The sequence below is a fragment of the Neophocaena asiaeorientalis genome, unplaced genomic scaffold (genome assembly GCF_003031525.2).
Source record: "Neophocaena asiaeorientalis asiaeorientalis breed wild unplaced genomic scaffold, Neophocaena_asiaeorientalis_V1.1 scaffold198, whole genome shotgun sequence".
NCBI lineage: Eukaryota > Metazoa > Chordata > Mammalia > Artiodactyla > Phocoenidae > Neophocaena > Neophocaena asiaeorientalis.
In genome coordinates, this window is record NW_020175221.1 from 1,019,371 (window position 1) to 1,040,303 (window position 20,933).

Here is a 20,933-nt window from a genome sequence, read left to right on the forward strand (position 1 = left end):
GGACTCTCAACCACTGCGCCACCAGGGAAGCCCAAGAGTAATGTAACTTTTGTGAATTTTTTAAATGCATAGAATATTTATATTTGTATTGTTTTGAATATACAGTAGACTTCAATTTTGCTTTATTCCTTAAAAAAAAAAACAGGTAGCAAAAACAAGTAATTTAGGACAATGAACTTGACAGATGCTGTTCTTCTGTGCTCTTCTTTTTTAATTAAGAAAAAATTGGTGCATATAGAGTATTGAATACGACCAATTAGTACCTTAATATATTAAGGTATATGCCTTGAGTTGTAGAATGATATCAGGTTGCATACCAAGATACTGACAAAGGTTATCTTTGACAAGAAAAGTTGAGGAGAGTGAAAGAAGCCCTTTAATGACTTTTGACCATATATACATCTGAATTAACCTGAATTTTTTTACAATAAAAATGTATCTGTGCATAATGTAATATTTTAAAGTAAGGATTTAAAGAGTTGACTATAAACTATATATTATACATTGTTTAGTCATTAATTTTCCAAAAACCTGACTTAGACTTTGTAATTCTGACATTTATTAATATTACTAATACCCTGACAATGCACTTAAAATATCAGTAATAATATATATAACTGTATACTATAACTCCCTTTTGATATTAAAGCAGCTTTATTTCACATCAAGACAACTACTTCAGATAATAATATGTTATTTCCATATTAATATTTTGTATAATACCCAGCACTTTCTTTCAATTACAATAAAAAATCAGAGGTGCATACTAGACAACAGATCTTTATCAGAACGACTTACAAATCTCACAGCTATCCTTTGTGGCTGGCTATTGTTACTGCTATTTTATAAACACAGAAATTAGAAAACAACAACCAAAAAACCAAATGACAGAGAAATGACATAAATTAGAGGTAAAGATGAAACAAGAGGTAGGTTTTTCAAGTTCATTTTGTTTCATATTTTCAATAACATACAAAGCATAATGAGGTACGTCTCACAGATTTTTTTCAACTGTGTCATACAACTTAAAGAATTATGATGGGGTTCAGGACACAGTACCCCAAAATATACACCTTGGCATACTGAATACTTTAAGCTGAAGGAGTCTGAGCATACAGCATGAGCAGGAAGTTCTCTCTCTGACCTCTCCCACCCCCAGCCACACCCCCATACTCCCTACCCTTGTCCCCTGAAAGAAGTCATTAAACCCTCAAGTGAGAACTGTCCTCCTTATAGTGGGAGGAATCCTTATCTCCAAAGACAAGAGGACTCAGAAGAATCCAAACAAATGGGACTTGTAAAATTTCCCCTGGTTTATTATACTTACCTCTTACCCTTTACCCTATCATATCTTTCCATGACTTGCCATTCTACATCAAACACAGGTTTAACAGTTTCTCTGAGTCTTCATTTCCTTATGAAGACTCCCATGACATGTAAAATGTACATTAAATTTGTATGCGTTAATCCTGTTGTCTTGTCTTTCTCAGTTTAATTTTCAGACCCAGCCAGGGACCCTAAGAGAGTCAAGGAAAACTTTTTACTCTCCTACAGTCTAGAAAAAGTCAGAGAAATTGGTCCATTGAAATCAAAATAAAATTTAAAGAGGGTAAACTACAAGGTAACAAGATCAGAACATTCATTAATTAATTTTGTCCTCTGTTCTAGAAATATCCAAAGCAGACAAAAATATTTATTCTTACTAGATCTTGAAGTAAAGATCTGTTCATCTAGGAGGTGCTGCTCTTAGAGACAAGTGATCACTACTAAAGAAGACTGCAGAAATCAAAACATGAAAAAAGTTGATGCAGGGAAAGAATCCAGAGACCTCTTCATCTTTCTTGCTATGAGCACATCACTAATTAGTGGCAAAATTGCCCACTCAAGGTTTAGATAAGAACTCAAGTTTCCCAGCTTCCCACTGCACTTACCGGAGTGTACATTTCCCTGTGCTTTAAATACTTTCATTTCACAGTAATCTGTATTATTTAGGTAATTTTAAATCCTCTCATGAGCTTTAAGTTCTATAACATGTTTAATAAAATCTTCATATATCTCCAATGCCCAATAATTCTCCCCAACTGAATTGTGACATTTTGAATTTGCTCTGGAATAATACATCAAAATGGTTCCTCGTATCCCTTTTCTCATTCCTACTAATATTCAATAGAACTATTTCTGAACACTAAGCCTCCTAAGTAGGCATCCTCCCTTTTCTTTCCAGGAGATTGGCTCACTAAATTATTTCTCTCTCATTCTTATTGCTAAACCTTCTTTTGTACTACCTCTATCTTTAAATAATCTCATGCCTTAAGTTTCAACACATATCTATTTCCTTTCCATTCAGCAATTCCATCACAAGTACAAAAATAAGAGGAAAACTGTTCTATTACCATCTTTTACATATATGTCACCTGCATTATTTAGACATATAGCGTCTATGTATAAACCAATCAATATGGGTTTACATCTAAAGAATGGTTTACAACAGCAGTTACTGATCTTATTATGGATCTTAAAAATTACTTATAGATCCTAAAATCAAAAGAATAAAAACTTGAAATGGGGTTTACAATAAAAATTAGTCCAGTAACAATAAAAAATATTATCATTTTGCTCAATGTAGGGGAAAATTTTAATGAGGAGCAGTAACTCAATACAGATTGCTTAACAGTTGCCAGGAAAAACAAAAAAAAAGTATCACACAGCGGAGAAATCGGACAACACCTTGACCAGAATTGACATGATTAATGAGAAGCAGGTAGACACCACATACTGCTAGATGTGACATTTCAAGAAGGACACATCACTTATGTAATATTCCAACCAGGGATGATTAACCTGGATCTAACCATGAGGAAATATGAGACAAACCCCAAATGAGGAACATTCTGGGAGAGAGTAAGGGAGGAAAAAAGGGAGAGAAGGAGACAGAGTAAAACTGTATTTTTCAAAAATGTTAGTCGTTAAGTGAAAAAGACTCAGGAAATGACATTACAGTGTAAAAGAGACTACAAAGACATGATGACTAAAAGCTGAAGTATTTAGGAGTAAAAGGCCATGATTGATGCAATTTACACAAATGGTTCAAAAATAAAGCACCATGTATGGTTGGTGTGTGTGTGTTGGTGCATGTGTGTAATGTCTGTATACACACACATAGAGACAGAGAGAATAAGATACGGAAAGAGAGAGAGAGGACACATGCTAACAAGTCCAGGCTGTCATGCTCATGGAACTTACTGAGAAAGTCATTAAAATGTACTAGAGGGACTTCCCTCGTGGTCCAGTGGTTAAGACTCCACCTTCCAATGCAGGGGGTGCAGGTTCAATTCCTGGTCAGGAAACTAAGATCCTACATGCCCCACAGTGTGGCCCCAAAAAAAAAAAAAAAAAAAAAAAAAAAAAAAAAAAAAAATGTGCTAGATACCCAAATGTCCTTCAATGGCTGAAGTGGTACATCCATACAATGGAATACTACTCAGCAATAAAATAATAACATTCTAATAACATACACAATAGCTTGGATGGATTTAAAAGACATTATGCTTCAAAAGGATATATACTGCCTGATTCCATTTATATGACATTCTCAAAAAGACAAAATTATAGTGAAAGAGAACAGATCAGTGGTTGCCAGGAGTTAAGGGTCAAGGGGAGGATGACTTTCCTAAACATATAGCAAAAGGGAGTTTCCTCAGGTGATAAAATTATTCCTTGTATTCTAATTGTGGTGATGTTTTCACAAATCTACATGTGTGAAAATTTACAGTAGTGTACACCCCCAAAAAAGTCAAATTTACTCTATGTAAATTAATAAATAACAGTTTTTAAGTCCTTTTATTTTCAAATAGAAATATTTGTGGGTAAAAAACAAAATACATATAAAAAACTGCTAGACAAACACTTGTTTGATTTACAATCATGACCAGTTTTACAAAGGAAAAACAAAGAGTACTTTGAATAGAGAACAGGGAACCCTCCTACACTCCTGGTGGGAATGTATATTGGTGCAGCCACTGTTGAGAACAGTATGGATGTTCCTTAGAAAACTAAAAATAGAGCTACCATATGATTCAGCAATCCTACTCCTAGGAAAAGATGAAAACTCTAATTTGAAAAGATACATGCACCCCAATGTTCATAACAGCACTATTCACAGTAGCCAAGACATGGAAGCAATCTAAGTGTACATCAACAGATGAATGGATAAAGAAGATGTGGGGTATGTGTGTGTACATACACACTCACACACACACACACACACACACACACACACACACAACGGAATATTACTCAGCCGTAAAAAAGAATGAAATATTACCATTTGCAGCAACATGGATGGACCCAGAGATTATACTAAGTGAAGTAAGTCAGACAGAGAAAGACAAATATTATAAAGATATCACTCATATGTAGAATCTAAAAAATGGACTTATTTACAAAACAAACAGTCTCAAAGACACAGAAAATAAGCTTATGAATATCAAAGGGGAAAGAGGGGGGCTGAGGGATAAATTAGGAGTATGGGATTAAATAGATACACCACTATATGTAAAATAGATAACAAGAATTTACTGAATAGCACAGGGAACTATAGTCAATATCTTGTAATAACCTATAATGGAAAAGAATTTGAAGCTGTACACCTGAAACTAACACAATATTGTAAATTAACTATAGTTCAATAAAAAAAAGAGAGAGTGCTTTGAAGGTACTGAAAAGCATGCCAATTTACAGAATTTGTCAAAATTCTTGTCAAAGAAGCTTAGCACAGTCCAAACACAGAGAGACTAGCCAGCAAGACTGGTGCAGAATGACTGAGTAGGATGAGATAAGACTCAAGAAGTAAGCCAAAATTTTGGCAGACCCTGTAGGACAAGTTACTCCATGGAAGCCACTGAAGAGTTCTCAAGTAGGAGAGGGAAAAGAACATTTTTGCTTTTAAAAAAATGGTTCTGTCTTCTTCTCTGTGAAATACGACTTGCAGGAGATATGAGATCAGTTTAGGAGACTAAAGCAGTAGTCCAGGAAGAAGAATAAGATAGCTTATATAAAGATGGTGGAAATGGAGGCTATGGATCTGAGATATATTTATAGGTCTAGTTAACAGCTTTGGTGATGGATTAAATGTGGGAAGTTTCTGACAAGAGTAATTGGGTGTTCAGAAGTATCCAAAACTGAGAGGAGCATAGTATATTGGTTATCTCACCTCCATCAAATATATCCAATTCAATAACATTACTGAGAACCTACTATGTGTCAGGCATTGTGCTAGACTATAAGGATATGAAAGATAAACAAAATCCTGGTCCCTGATCTCAAGCAGCTCAAGATGCCCTGAGAGAGAATAAATGTTCAACAGAGATACTCATTTTAACAATATCCTTCCTGACCATGTAAGGTATTCTGTAAGCAAGCATCCTATGTTTAGTGTTAAACAGAGGGAAAAAAATGTGTACAACATTATCATCATCACAGGCAACATTTATTTACTGAGCATATACTACTTCCCAGACATTGCTCTAAGTATTTTAAACGTATTAGCTCACTCAACATACAAAATAATCCAACAGTTTAGTTCCATTTTATAGATAAGGAAAGAGACAGAGATAGGTTAAGTACTTTGCTCAAGGTCACACAGTTAATTTTAAGAGCGAGAATTCACATCTACCCAGTGTGGCTCCAGAGCCTGGACCTTTAAGCCCTTCACTATATCTCAACACATGGGCCTAACTTCTAAAACGCCTAGGAGGTAAAATACAGAAAGCAGAAATAGACAAGTAATCCAAGACAAAAGATGCATGATTCAGTCAAAAAAATTCAAGGAGGCAGAAATCACTGTTAGACATAGAAATTGGAAAGAGTTTTGACAAATGAAAAACTGAGAGATAAATAAAGAAATATCAAAGGAGAGCAAATGATACCGTGAGCCAATAAAACTGTATCTTTAACTACCTCGAACTCTACCCTCTACCCTCTTTCTCCAGTTTCCCTTCAACCTACAGACTGAATTCCAAACATTTTTCTCTGGTCTATAATAGATAAGGGGGTTTAAGGGCCATCACTGAGGAATGTTAAGAGTAGCAAATACAAACTAAGGGTCAACTCTATACAACCACTTTGTAAAGAGTAGTCAACAAAAGCTTCTTTCTGGGTTGAAATACCTGCCAATTCCTGAAAAGTGAAATGGAGGCAACAACAATAATGAAAAGAATAATGAGTAAGTGCTCGCACGTGTGCCCAAGGGATGTGCATGAAACAGCTGCAGGGAGATAAGAGTCTTTCCTCAAATGGTGGCATTGGTCACATTTGGACAGACTGAATGGAGGAAGGGCTCAAGAGTAAATGAGGGAAAGCCTCAGGAAAGCCTAAAATGGTACCTTCACACACTTGGTCAAAATGACTGATGTAGTAACATTAATAGTGGTACCAGCGTTACTTGATAGATAGTAGCAATGACTGATAGAGTAACAATCATTTTGTAAGCAGCTTTTGGCAGGAAAGTGCTCTCTGCAGGAGGCCCCTTTTGTCACTTTAGCAGAGCTATATTGTCACTAACCTTAAACCAGGCACTCCCATGCTCTACTCATCTCCAGCCCTAGCACACCTTTCAAATCTTTTGATCACACAATACCCTGCCTAACCTGTTGGTTCTTTCCATAGATCAAAGAAGTAGAAATGAAGAATAAATAATTAACAGATGACCAGATCTCTTTCCCAGCTTCCCCTTCAGTAATCTTATGAGCAAACTGTGTGAACAAGATAGCATCTAAAGAGAGATCACAAGAAGCCGACAAGCTGGCAAGCAGGGAAAGATGGTGATGACTCTGACTCCGAATCTCAATGATTAACTGAGATTACCTCCCCTTTTTTTCTTTAAAAACTTTCATGGCGGGCTTCCCTGGTGGCGCAGTGGTTGAGAGTCCGCCTGCCGATGCAGGGGACACGGGGTCATGCCCCGGGCTGGGAAGATCCCACATGCCATGGAGCAAGGCGGCGGGCTTCCCTGGTGGCGCAGTGGTTGAGAGTCCGCCTGCCGATGCAGGGGACACGGGTTCATGCCCCGGTCTGGGAAGATCCCACATGCCATGGAGCCGCTGGGCCCATGCACGTCCCGGAGCCTGTGCTCCTCAACGGGAGAGGCCACAACAGTGAGAGGCCTGCATACCGCAGAAAAAAAAAAACAAAAAAAACAAAAAACTTTCATGACCAAGCAGAAACTTCAGAGTTGGTTTGGGGACACAAGGCTACCTTCCCCCCAGATTGCCAGCTTTCTGGTTAAAAGCAATGTTTTCTATTTCTACCAACACTTGCCTCTTGAGTATTGATTTTTGAGTGGTGAGCAGCCAGACCTGTTTGATAACAATTTATTGAGCAATCATATGCATTACACTTTAATAGGCATTAAATATACATTCTCCAATTTATCCTAATAATGACCCACAGGTACTAGCTCAAATGCCTCACTGTTGAAATATGAGAAAACTGAGGCCCAGAGAGGAATAAGTGGTCCAATGTCACACAAATAGTAGGTAGAGCATGCATCTCAAGCTAAATTTAGCTTTCCTCTCCATCACACTGTGTCTTTTTCTCTCTGAGACTCAGAGTAAAAGCAGAAGCCCAAGGAAAAAAATCCCAAAAAGTAAGATATTCCTCAAGCTATGAAAGTATTTACCTACACAGGAAAAATCAGCAAGTACATAGGATTCATGATAGAAAAAGTCGGAGGACTTTTTCTATTCCTTAGTTTTTATCCCCTTGTTGAAACTAGCTACTCTGTAAAGATTATTTTTCTATTTTGCTTCAGGGCCTATACCCAATCAATACCTCATTCTCAATCAGAATCTTCTCTTATTCTCATTAAACAGTTTAAGGTCCTGAAACTTCAGAGCAATCCTATTCACTCACAGTATTGCTTTCTTGGGTTATCTGTTTAAAAGAAGCTTGATGCCATACAATGGTTGGTGATTAGTTAACATTACCCATAGTCTATAAGATGACTGCCACATTATCAAAAGTTTGTCAGAAGCCCTTATCTAATTTGTAGACACGGCACATAATATGTGTAAACAAATGTGTTCACTGATGACTTTTCATTCCAAAATTAACCATCATTATCATGGAAACAACAAATGATGCAAAAGGATTGTCAGCATTTACTGAATGTTTATTATTAAATGCCTTGGGAATTTCTTTAACTATACTCTTTGTATAACCTGTGCATGTATTTTTTTAACTGTAGCATTGTAGAACACTATAAATTGTTTATTATTCATTACAGTAAACTGATATTCCAAGAAACCAAGTGACTTCCCAAGTGTATGAACAAAAATTCAATTCCAAATCCCACAATCTCACACTCCCTCCTCTCTAAATTTATGAAACGATATTTAATGCTCAAATGACCAATTTAAATGACACATCCTTTTCAAAGTATTATATCTAAATTCATTCCACACTTTTTTTTTTGCAAAGGGTATTGGTCAGGTATTAAATAAATAAATAAATATATATATATATATATATATGTATGTATGTATAACTATACACACGCGCGCGCGTGTGTATGGGTTGTCCAAAACCTTCCGTAGATCTTACATTAAACCCAAATGATATATATATATTTATATGTTGACTTTAATAAACAGATTAAAAGTATGCCTAAAGTAGCCCCATTCGAAGAACTCCTAATTTGCAACAATACTACAAATCAGAGTATACATAAAAACACCCCTCTTAAAGGGCTGCTAAATGTGAACATCTTTTTATGGTGTGTTAATATGACAAAGTTAAAGAATGATCTATTTACCTCAAAAAGTGCACTTTTTTAAAGACTGACCAAAAAGTGTGCTTTACTTCCAACTAGAACTGACAAACTGAGATATCAAATTAGCTTAATTTTTCAGGCATAAACATTCTTTGGATGTTCAGAAAAAAATGTTATTTAAGTGGGAGAAAAAATAACACCCAATTACAGTGTAAATATTTATTAAATTCATTCAATTAACTTACTGTGCACCTACTATGTGTTAGTCATGGTGCTAAGAACAAGAGACAATTTAATACTCAGTGTATTGATTATGCCTTTTTATTTTCTGTGTGCTGATGCTTTGACAGATGCGACCTGGAAAGACTGGCCCTCTTAGGGTTAGCCAATTCCGAGAGATAGAAAATGGCTGCCTTTGAGCACATATTTCATACACAAACGAACTCATCCACAGCTCTTACTCCAACTATCAAGCTCTTACACTCCATGCCACTATCTCCCTTCTCCTAACTAACCTAGGGCCAGGTACCAGACAACTCATGACAGTCCCTTCATCCTGTAGCCTACTAAAATTACTCAAACTTGCCAGTCCTAAACTGGCTTACCCTTGCTTTCCCATCCCTTCCCACAGAAACCACAATAAAGGCTCTTGCCCACATTTCCCCCTCTCTCCCTCTATCTCTTGACCAACTCTGGTGTTTCCCCATGTGGTTCTCTGTGGTGTGGTATGCTCCTTCCTCTTGGGAACAAACTGTAAGTAACAAAAACCTTCAATGGCAATTGTCCCTGATCTGCTGGCCTTGCCGTATCTGAAAAATATTAAAACCTACATTTTAAAGCACCCAGGGTCTACTATGGAGGCATCTGTATTTCGTAATGCTTACTGAACAAATAAATGAATGAATAAGCCAAGAATGAATCTGGCAGCAAACATGCAAGCAAACACTAGATCAAAAATTAAAGACCTGAATTCTAGCATAAAGACCTGAGTTCTAGCATATTCAATATGTGGTAAGTTGGGCAGCAGCAAATTTACAATGAGTAAATTATGCGTAACAGTATTGCTAGATGAAAATTAGTAACTGCCTGATTCATCTCAGAGAATAAAACTGACTCTCCCTTGAAGGCCTTACTTTCCTAGGATTTATGCTCTATTCTCAGCCTAGCTCTCCAGCTTTATTATTCTTACTCTCTTCACTCTAATGGCTGCCACACTGGCCTTCTTTCAGTTTCCTGAAGGTGTCCTCACCCCTCCAGCTACAGAGCCTTTGCCCAGGTTGTTCTGCCTTTTTGGAATACTCATTCTCTCTCAACTCAATTAACTAGTTAATTTCTCTCAACAAACTAGAGTTAATTTCTCCTCTTCATATCTCAGCAAACATTTCTTCAGGAAAGTCCTTCTGTACTGCATTAATGCCCTAATCTGGCAGCTGCACCGTATCCATGTCAACTGTTATCATTTTTATTCTGTAGTTCTGTAATTCTTTAACTTCTGTCCTCTTCACTTGACTGTTACCCCGCAAATACAAAAACCACCCACATTTATCCTCATACTGTTCCACTACTACTCATTAACATTAGGATATTAGAAAGCAAACAGGTAGCTGGAATGTAATTAAAATAAAGCAGTTTTATGCCTCATTGGTCAAAGTATTTAGAGAACATTCCTGGTAATAAAGAAATAATCTCTCGGACGCTCCACCCCATGCTCTGAGGTCGATTAAGGTCTGCGCCTGCACCAGTGCTGGCTAGCAGGCTCACCAACCTGCAGGCGGGGGCTACCAGGCATGAAGCCGGCACCAGTGGCAATGGGAAACCCAGTTACCAAAACTGACTCTAGATGAGAGAACCTAACAGACCAGTAACAATGGAAGAAATTGAGAAAGTTATCAAAAAGCTACCATCCCCCAAAATACCAGGCCCAGATGGTGTTACAGGTTAGGAAAAAAATCCTTCACAAAGAAAGATCTTAAGCAATATGATGAACTCAGAAGCTCATGAAAACAGGCCACCAATCCTAATGTTTTAAAAACAAGATATATCACCTCATATTTCAAATGTTAGTGAAATGAAGCATTACTTGTGTGGATTCTGTGCAGCTTTCAACAATGTAGCAATCATTGGGCTTCCCTGGTGGCGCAGTGGTTAAGAATCCACCTGCCAATGCAGGGGACATGGGTTCGAGCCCTGGTCCGGGAGGATCCCACATGCCACAGAGCAACTCAGCCTGTGTGCCACAACTGCTGAGCCTGCGCTCTGGAGCCCGCGAGTCACAACCACTGAGCCTGCATGCTACAACTGCTGGAGCCCGCACGCCTGGAGCCTGTGCTCTGCAACAAGGGAGGCCACCGCAATGAGAAGCCCACACACCACAACGAAGGGTGGCCCCCACTCACCTCAACTAGAGAGGGCCTGCGCACAGCAATGAAGACCCAATGCAGCCCAAAATAAATTAATTAACTTAAAAAAAAAAAACAATGTAGCAATCGCATTTCCCATTGGAAGGTCCTCTTGGCAAGAGCTGTATGAAACCAAAACCCAGGATGCAGTACTTCAGTTGAGAAGGGGTGGATTTCGAAACTTGCACCATGGAATCCTTCCCCCATTAATGGAGAAGACAACAACACTAGCACTTATGTTTGGTCTGTATGAGGATTTATCTTGCCTTCTCCTTAAGCATATCAGTACTCCAGAGTTTGCAACCGGTAGGTAGCATGGCAGCAGTACTTGCAGGGATAACAGAAAGCAATTTTCATGCCACTGGAACGAGTTCAAACATTGCTTCAAGACCACAAGTATCATGACAAATTTACACTTGTCAGGCTTTCAAGGCACCGAAATGCCATGGAATTAGAGAGTGTTATCAAGGCCTGGTGCCTGTTCTTTTCAGTAATGGATTCAGCAACGTCCTTTTTTTGGCCTTCGAGGTTGCATCAAGGAACATCTGCCTATGGCAATGACTCACAATGCTCGTTTGGTCAATGATATTATCTGTGGAGGTCTATAGGGTGCCATGTTGGAATCTTGTTTTTTCCAGTTAATATTGTAAAAACTTAAATGCAGTCTCAGATTGATGGTGAATTTCCATCTTTCCCCAAGGTTTTCCAAAAACTCTGGTTAAAACAGGACAGGAATCTGACAAATCTTTTCAGAGGTGCCCATCTCTTGGGGCATAACTGATGCAACTTATGAATTCTTGTTAAAGATTATATGAAAGAAATCAGTTAAGTGCCACTTATCCACTGAAGAGACCCAAGAGAAATGCATTTTGGCCTCATTCCTAATCAGCCCAATACAAGTTGGTGTCATAAATCCAGGGCACAATGAATTATGGGCAAAGCTGCTTTCCTTAAGCACCAACAAATTCAGAATAGACACTTTCAGTAGGAAAAAAGAATGGCGAGGGGGAGAGCAAGAGAGAGGCTGGGGACAGGGATGAGTGAATAAGGACTGCTGAAGAGCACATGGTTCCTTCTGGAGGTGACGAAATGTTCTAAAACTGATTGTGATGATGGATGCACACCACTATGGATATGCTAAAGAGTACTGAATTGTACACTTTAAATGGGTGACTTGTACAGTCTGTGAATTATATTCTTATCAAGCTGTTACCACACACATACACACAAAAGATGTTTCTAAGACATTTTTCTTGTGAAAGACGTAAAAAATTAAGAACTAATTTTTACTGTAGTAAAGCTACTAAAACATTAGGTTAAGAATTTACAGATAAAAGAAAATAATGTAAAATGCTAAATAAGAATACATGACCTAGGAGTAAAAGATGCATCCTAGTGGCGCAGTGGTTGGGAGTCCGCCTGCCGATGCAGGGGACGCGGCTTCGTGCCCCAGTCCGGGAGGATCCCATGTGCCGCGGAGTGGCTGGGCCCTTGAGCCATGGCCACTGGGCCTGCGCGTCTGGAGCCTGGGCTCCGCGGGGGAGAGGCCACAGCAGTGAGAGGCCCGCGTACCACAAAAAAAAAAAAAAAAGATGCATCCTACTTTAAAGGATGAAAATAAAATTCTGTCACATTAAATACTCACTTAGGAATGGTCAGTTTAACCCAAACATAATTCTGGTAAAACAACACATCCACAATTTAAAATTTTTAAACTGCCTTTTATTCAGCTATATTTAAACTGTAACAAAATACTACTCTTTGGAACCTGTTACCTTGATTCTACTAGCCTGTTTTAAAAGCTGTAAAATGACTTAGAAAATTATCTTAGAAAATTTATACAGAATAATAAATTTCCAAATGCTGATCATAATATATACTATTCTTGAGATAGAAGAGAACTATGGAGAGGTACTAAGTGTCCAACCCAAACCTGTGTAGTATATCTGATACCAAGAGGACTTTATTATAAGGTAATTTCACCTGGAAAGCAAGCCATCATACTTAAAAACCCTGCTGCTTTGTCAACCTCTTTTGAATTATTCAACTAGCTTAAGTAAAATATTCCCCATTAGTGACTTCCTTAAATCTAAAAAAAAAAAAAAGTCAAAAAATTCAGAATTCTTAAAATGCTTAATCTCAGAGAACACTTATTCACATGTGAAATTATTAGAACTGCATTATAAAAATGTGTCTTTTAAGTTAGACGATGAATTGCTATTTCAGAGAACAGAGTCAAAGGAAAGTTTGATTATTCTCATTCTCATCTATAAAAGTTTTTGTTTAATCTATGCCTTTGGAGGAAAACATTAAAAGAGTTATATGTAAATAATGTTATTTTCATATAAAACTTAGCAGAAAAAATATTACTCCCCTTATGTATAAATAATATGGACCCTAAGAAAGGGAAAAAATTCCAACTTGAAATTATTCCAGCTACAAAACAAAAAGGACACAAGACAGTTGTACTACACAACTACAGAAAAAAAAAAAAAAAAAAGGATTGCACTATGTTCAGAAGGTGACCAAGAAGATATACTAAGAACGTCTGGAGAAGACATGGACAAAATCATGTATCCTTAAGTTTAAGTGACAATGCAGAATACTACAAAAGATCATCAAGCTAAAGGTGACATGCCTTTGACATATGAGGTTAGCATATTTTTAATGAATTAACGAACAGATAAACAAATACTCAATATACTAAAAATGTCCTGAATTTAAATTAATGCATGTACACAGAGACTTAAGCTTTTAGAACTTTACAGTGCAGTAAAAGGACAGATGGATGAGAAAGAGAGGAAGAAAGGGATAAAATAAAAACAGCTAACCTCATCTATCCAGACAGTTTGACCTCAATCTGTAAACTCATTTAATCTTTATAATACTCTCATTAAGAAGATACTATTAGTATCCCCATTTCAAAAACAAGGAAACTTAGGCACAGGCAAGTTATTTGGCCATGGTCATTAGTGACTAGTGGCACTGGAATTTGAGTGTGGTCCTAAAGTCTACAGTCTTTAACAGATTTCTGAATCAGAAGTAGTGGATCATGGTAAAAGATAGCTTAATACAATAGTTTCCCAAATGGTCATTCTTTAGATCAATGATTCTAAACTGGAGGTGGGAGGTTCTACTGGCATCTAGTGGGTAGAGGCCACAGATGCTGCTAAATATGCTGCTATGAACAGCAGCCCCAATATGAAAAAATCATCTGGCCCCAAACTGTCGATAGTACTGTGGTTGAGAAACTGTTTTAGAAAAGCGTTATTTCTGCATGTGAAAATCCATTATAATAAAAAAGAAGAAAATAACATTTCCCAAGGTAGCCTGATTCAAAATATCATTATCAATACATTATTCTCTAGACCTGCTTATTTCAGGCAAAGGAAATGTTACATTGCAAAGTCTAAAGAAACACAGGAAGAGGAAATTACTATTATGTAGGAGGTTAACCAAGAAATATCACTGGGGATGTGGATGGGGGAAAAACTTTCCCCAAACTCCATCAACTATGTACCTGTAAGTAGAAGACAGGTGATAAAACTGCTGACCTAAACGTCAACATTACCTTCCACTAGAGCATGTGACCATAAATTTTCCTAAGTTATGTCATGGGCCAATGATAACGTGGCAAACTTAAGTTTTTTTGGTTGCTTTTCAGATGGTCACATTTTCTGTAGCTATCAATGCTTCTTTAGTCATTAATCCATTAAGGACTATAAAGTTAAATCATTATTCTTTAAAATTCTATTACATTATTCAAGACTTCCTTGGTACTTAAAATGACATGAATTCACTATTGCCCAATAGATTTTTCAATATTTCATTTTAAAAACATAAATAAGATCTGATTTTCCCATTCACAAAGCTATCTCTTCACAATTTTTACTTTCTTTTTTAAAACTTTTAAATTTATTTTTCTATTGAAGTATAATTTACGATGTTGTGTTAGTTTTTAGTGTATAGCAAAGAGATTACATACATATTTTTCAGATTCTTTTCCATTATAGATTATTACATGATATTAAATATAATTCCCTGTGCCATACTGTAAATCCCTGTTGCTTAATTTATATACAGTAGTGTGTATGTTAATCCCCAACTCCTAATTTACCCCCACCATAAGTTTGCTTTCTGTGTCTGTGAGTCTATTTCTGTTTTGTAAATAAGTTCATTTGTATCATTTTTTTAGATGTCACATATAAGTGATATCATATTTTTTAATTTGAAAATTTAATGCTTAAGAAAATTTCAAGCCTTAATAAAATTCTGTCCCTCAATTTATGCAGACTGACATGAGCCCCAGTCTAAGTATTCTTTTAGACTTATAGAAGCCTTTTTTTATTTTCTTTACAGAACCCAACTATTTCTACAACTTAAGTATCAAAAATGTTTTTGAATCACACACATAAATTAAATATTGAAGGCAACAGTATTATCATAAAAAGTGTAAAACGTATATGCTTTAGATACAATTAGGTATCCTTCTCACTTTTTTTTTTTGCAGTAGGCGGGCCTCTCACTGTTGTGGCCTCTCCCGCTTCGGAGCACAGGCTCCAGACGCGCAGGATAAGCGGCCATGGCTCACGGGCCCAGCCGCTCCGCGGCATGTGGGATCCTCCCGGACCGGGGCACGAACCCATGTCCCCTGAATCGGCAGGCGGACTCTCAACCACTGTTCCACCAGGGAAGTCCCTCTTTCTCACTTTTTAATCTGTGTCATTTCAAGTTTTCCCTCAATAATCTCAGTACTTTATGTTACAGAAAACTCTAACATGTTCTATTAACCTTAATACTTTTTTTCCATCCATTAATTTACTGAGCAAATGTTTACAGTGTTGACTACTGCCAAAGAACAGGTTCTTTAACATTTCCATTTTAAAGGCCTGAATAAATCTCTAGTCAGTGTATTTCCACTAAGAGAAAGGAAAAGAGCAGTAAGTTAAAATGTTGGTAACTTCAATTTGGTTTCCAAAAATAAATAAGACTCCACTCAGCTTCACAGTGAGGAAATAATGTTCGTCTTCTGTACATCCACCTGGGAAGCAGCACACCTGGTAGTTCAAAGAGCAAGCTCTGGCATCAAGCTGCCCAAGGTCAAACTTTGCCCTATGACATGCCACTTGCCAGATCCTAGGCAAGTCATTTAACATTAAGTTATTTCTTTGCTCTATAAAAAGAAGACAATCATGCCTCTAACTGAGGACAGTTTAAAAATTAAATGAGATATAAATGTAAAGTACTCAGCAAAATATAATGCATATGATAATGTAAGCATATAAGGTAGGGGGTCCCCAGAGAAAGAGAATCAGGCATGGCTTTGACATAAGAGAAGCCATTTTTGCCCTAAGTCATTCTGTGATCTAAGCCTGGCCACAATGCTTAACCTTGAGCAGCAGTTGGTAATAATGATCTTAAGGAAACAAAAGAACAAACTGTTATCAAGCAAGAGAAGTAGCAAGAGCAAAGATAACAAATTAGTTGTAAAAACTCACAATTCTGTTTCAGTAGTAAAGACTAGCATGAAGCACTCTTGAGCAATTCTGCAGAATTTAAACCTCCTAGCCACTCAACCTCCAGATCAACTGGAACATAAGGGATGATGATGACCTTCACTGACCCCCATGACTTCAATCAACCAAAGCTTGGACTCTGTCAAACACCCAAGCACCTTCACAAATATGCATGTACCTTAGCTTAAAACTTCCCAAATTTTGATGTTCATGGAAACACTCCATTGGGAAAGATCCCCAGTGCTCTTCTTACTTGTTGCAAGTAATAAATCCTTCCTTCTCCCAGTCTTTGACTTGGTTCTACCTTTTGGCTCCACACCCACCAAGAGGCAAACCCGGTTTTTGGGTAACAGTAAGTGCTCAAAAATTATTATCTATTGTTATGGTGTTAGGACTAAACAATTACCTGTGTTCTTAATCCAAATTACCATACCAGAAATAAATAATAAATTTTTTAGAAGAATTTCTAAAGCTAACTGCACTTATTTCACTAATTTATCACTAGGATAAATGTGCTCTAAAAATTCCCTAAGACAAAAAGATGTATCATTCTTCTCACACAGTATCAAGTCTTAAAAGGCCTGCTTTTATGCCTTTAAAATTAAAAGTAGCCCCAAAAAAGCATATAAATGCCAAACAAAAACAGGGATAAAGGCCAAAAAAAAAACAAACAAAACCAAGATACTCTTCGAAAAACGTCCAAAATCAAAGCATTTTGTATTTGCTTTTGGATATGAGAATTTTAACAAAGCTTTACTGTAAAGTATAATATAATGACTTCATCTAAGAAAGGAGAAAACAATAACTTGTAAGCCTCTTTAGAGGTAATCCAAAATAAATAACAACAAAATTATGTAACAAACTTTTGAATTACGAAGAGGATAATATATTTTATGAAGTGCTACTGACATTGAAATATTATATATTTAATATATTCATATAAAAATAGGACCTAAAATAAGTCTAACAAAATCTGGTTATTTTAAAAATTGGGAATTCAGACAAAAATGAAATTGGTAAAATGAACATAACCAGTTAAATAGCAGTGCCCACCACTCCATGCACATCTTTTTAGATCTAGACCAACACTTGCCACATCATTATCTACTAACAAAATTAGCATACATATGCATAAAACAGCACTGCCCAGCAACACACAGCAATACCAATGGCCAAAACAGTGCTAACATTTTGATGCTTTAACAAAACAAATTTTAAGAAAACATTTCCTCACCTATTATCAGATGGCAGAAGAGAAAGCAAAGCCAAAGCCGAAAGTTTTCTTCTTTCAGGCTGGGTAATATTGTCCATGCGATCAACCCACATTTCAATCATATTTCCCAAAAGCTGGTCCATCTGAAAAAAGACCAGGAGGCATCTCAAATATCTGAAATGCTATTTACTTGTGGATAAGTACTGTTAAAGGCTAAAACCTCATAAGGAATGGCTAAAGTTCAATTCCAGCAAACCAGAGAATTGGAATATAAGAATTTGGGGCAAGCCTTGAGCTGGAAAAAAATAATTTGAGCAAAACCAGAAAACGACTCTAATTAATTTTGAGAGCCAATTAACTCTGAGAGCCAAAGAGACTTATTCAATTCATCTAGGCTAAGGGTCCAGTTGTTTGGTCAAATACTAGTCTAGATGTTGCCATGAAAGTATTTTGCAGATAAGATTAACATTTACAATGAGCTGACTTTAAGTAAAGGAGATTACCCTAGATAATGTGGGTTAGGCTTCATTCAATCAGTTGAAAGCCTTAAGAGCAAAAACTAAGGTTTCCTAGAAAGAAGAAACCCTGCCTCAAGACCGTAACATAGAAATCCTGCCTGAGTTTTCATTTGCAGCCTGCCCTGCAAAATTAGAAATTGCTAGTCCCTGCAATCATATGAGCCAATTCCTTAAAATCCACCCCCCTTCCCGTGTATGTGCGCCTCTACATGTGTATATTCTCTCAATCTCTCTCTCTCTCTTTCCATATACACAGAACTGGTTCTATTTTTCTGAAAACCCCTAACTGATACAGTTAGAATCTATAAAGTAAAACCGGACCAAGTGTACTCATCATGTAGACTGAAAATGGGTCCCAGGGTTTGCTTATAAACACCTGTACACTTCTTGCACCTTTTAAAGAATGCATTTAATATCAGAATCTGTACTTCATGGATTTTAGTAATATAAGATCAACCCTGAATTCCCATACTTTCCTACTTTTGTGCTTCTACATTTGTTTCCAAAAAATGTTTCAACACATTTTTTTTTCCAACACATTCTGAAAAATAATAAACAGTCAAGGAAACACTTATTAGTTTAAGGCAATTATTTATACTTGAGTTCCCCAAACTGTGTGCATCCCAAGATGCCACAGTAAACTCACAAAATATTTAAAATTATTCAGAGAAACCTAACGACATCCGTCAGGTACTGCAAAAACTACTAGTTCAAGATAGTTCCCAGTTTTAACATTACACTCCTTTTGATGACTTCATATCTTTGCAAAGTACTACCAAAAAATCAAGGTAGAACAGAAGATGAAAGTGGACGTATCCAACATGATTCTAAGGTTTAAGAACTTGGGTGTTGCCCAATAGGCATACACATTCCATTAATCAGTAATTCTGTTTATTTAAGAATGAAATAAAGATATTATTCTTTAGATTTTTGTGTATAATTTTCAATAGATACTAAGTTATTAGGACGTGAATACAAATTAATTTGGTTGGATCTAACTACTTAATAAAAGGAACAGTTAGCTATTTATATTTCTTTTGGCCTAGAGGCATTGTGAAAATATTACTAACATATTAAGGGCACAATGAAGCAATACAGTCCAGTAACTGCTGATTTATACCATGTGTCTTCAATTTGTACTTAATTTGGAAACAAATGGCTCAGATATTTTATAGACTTACTGCAATTAGTATCTAGTAAGCAAGATTTTAAAAATAAAGCATAACCATACAAAAGCAAATATCCAGTTATTAAAATGTAATATATACAACTAAAGCTATAGTAATATATGTGGTTGAAATGAAGATGCAATCAGCAAAGACAAGTATCTCTATGGTCTAATTTTATTTATTTATAACTTACATTTATTTCCTCTATTATAAAAATATTTAACAACAGCACATAACAAAACATAGAAACAAGACAACTGTAACATATGTTGATGACCATTTATAGCAAATCATAAAGCAAAAAAAGAATTCTGCAGTATTTCAGAGAACTAATTTCTAAAATCAAGGTATTTCTTAAGCAGCATAATAAAAAGATGATGAGATTTCTCTTTGATAATGTATGCCAAAATCTACCCTGGCGGATCATGCTGAAGATACCACGATTAAATAAATATCTACTGTAGAAAGACAGAATTTTATTTCTGACTGGTTCCATCATTTTTACAACTTTAAAGAATATGAGTTATAAATGTTGTCTATAATAATTAAGTAATTTTATATAATTATATTCCCTGTAGGAACAGAATAATATGTTTATGCAAATGGCGATCTTTTTTTATTTCTCTCTCCAAATGTTATCTTCTTAGTCTAACCTCCATACCAGTTGCTATTCAAGCAATAAAATGTCATTTTTACATAAAATTTCATGAAACATCATTCATTGTGTGGAAACAAAAAAGTACCTTCAGTCTCTCTAGTATTAGGAAGATGTGTGCTGTTTCAAGTCAAACACTTAGGACTGATTAAAGAAAAAGTCTTATAATCAAAGTAGCAGGTCCTGAGGAAAGTCATCTTCTTACCTTGCAGAACTGAAGTTAACAAAATGTTTCACTCCTCCCCCCAAATTTATAAAGTCTAAATTAAGGGATATTGCCAGAAAGAGTAAGATGACAATGTTTCTAGAAAACAAGGAAATACTTAAGGAACAGTTGAGTTCAGTCTTAGTTTTATAGAAAGATAAACAGATAATATTACTCCAATTACGCAGCTGCACACACCTTATTGCATCTTTATAAAAAAGTTATTTACCCTAGAAGCATACTGACATTGTGAAAACAATTTTAGCTTTGAACATATGCGTTTGCTGGCTCCCTCTGAAATCCCACTAAAATGAGAGTAAAGAAATATAAAAAGCAAACAAATAACCCCCCAGGGTCTATAAAAGAGGAGAAACTACATGGGTAAAGATGGCTACGAGTTTTTGGAAGATGGCAGGTGAATGAAAGAGTGGTAAGTGACTTGGCCGAACAGAAAAGCCTGGAACCAAACTGCCTGCCAGAGGAATAAT

At 36.4% G+C, this 20,933-nt stretch overlaps 1 protein-coding gene and 1 pseudogene across 5 annotated transcripts in view; one reads left to right on the forward strand and one right to left on the reverse strand.

Annotated features, from left to right (window-relative positions):
* Nucleotides 1–20,933, reverse strand: part of IPO11 (importin 11) — a 232,856-nt gene that overhangs the window by 85,021 nt on the left and 126,902 nt on the right. For 4 of the 5 annotated variants that reach the window (XM_024765365.1, XM_024765366.1, XM_024765364.1 and 1 more), the window contains exon 27: nucleotides 17,920–18,041. The exons of the other annotated variant lie outside the window; for it this stretch is intronic. In XM_024765365.1, the coding sequence (XP_024621133.1) occupies nucleotides 17,920–18,041 (122 nt within the window). The remainder of the gene's footprint in view (nucleotides 1–17,919; nucleotides 18,042–20,933) is intronic. 5 annotated transcript variants of the gene reach the window in all.
* On the forward strand, nucleotides 10,740–11,984 carry LOC112413405 (solute carrier family 25 member 51-like; annotated as a pseudogene).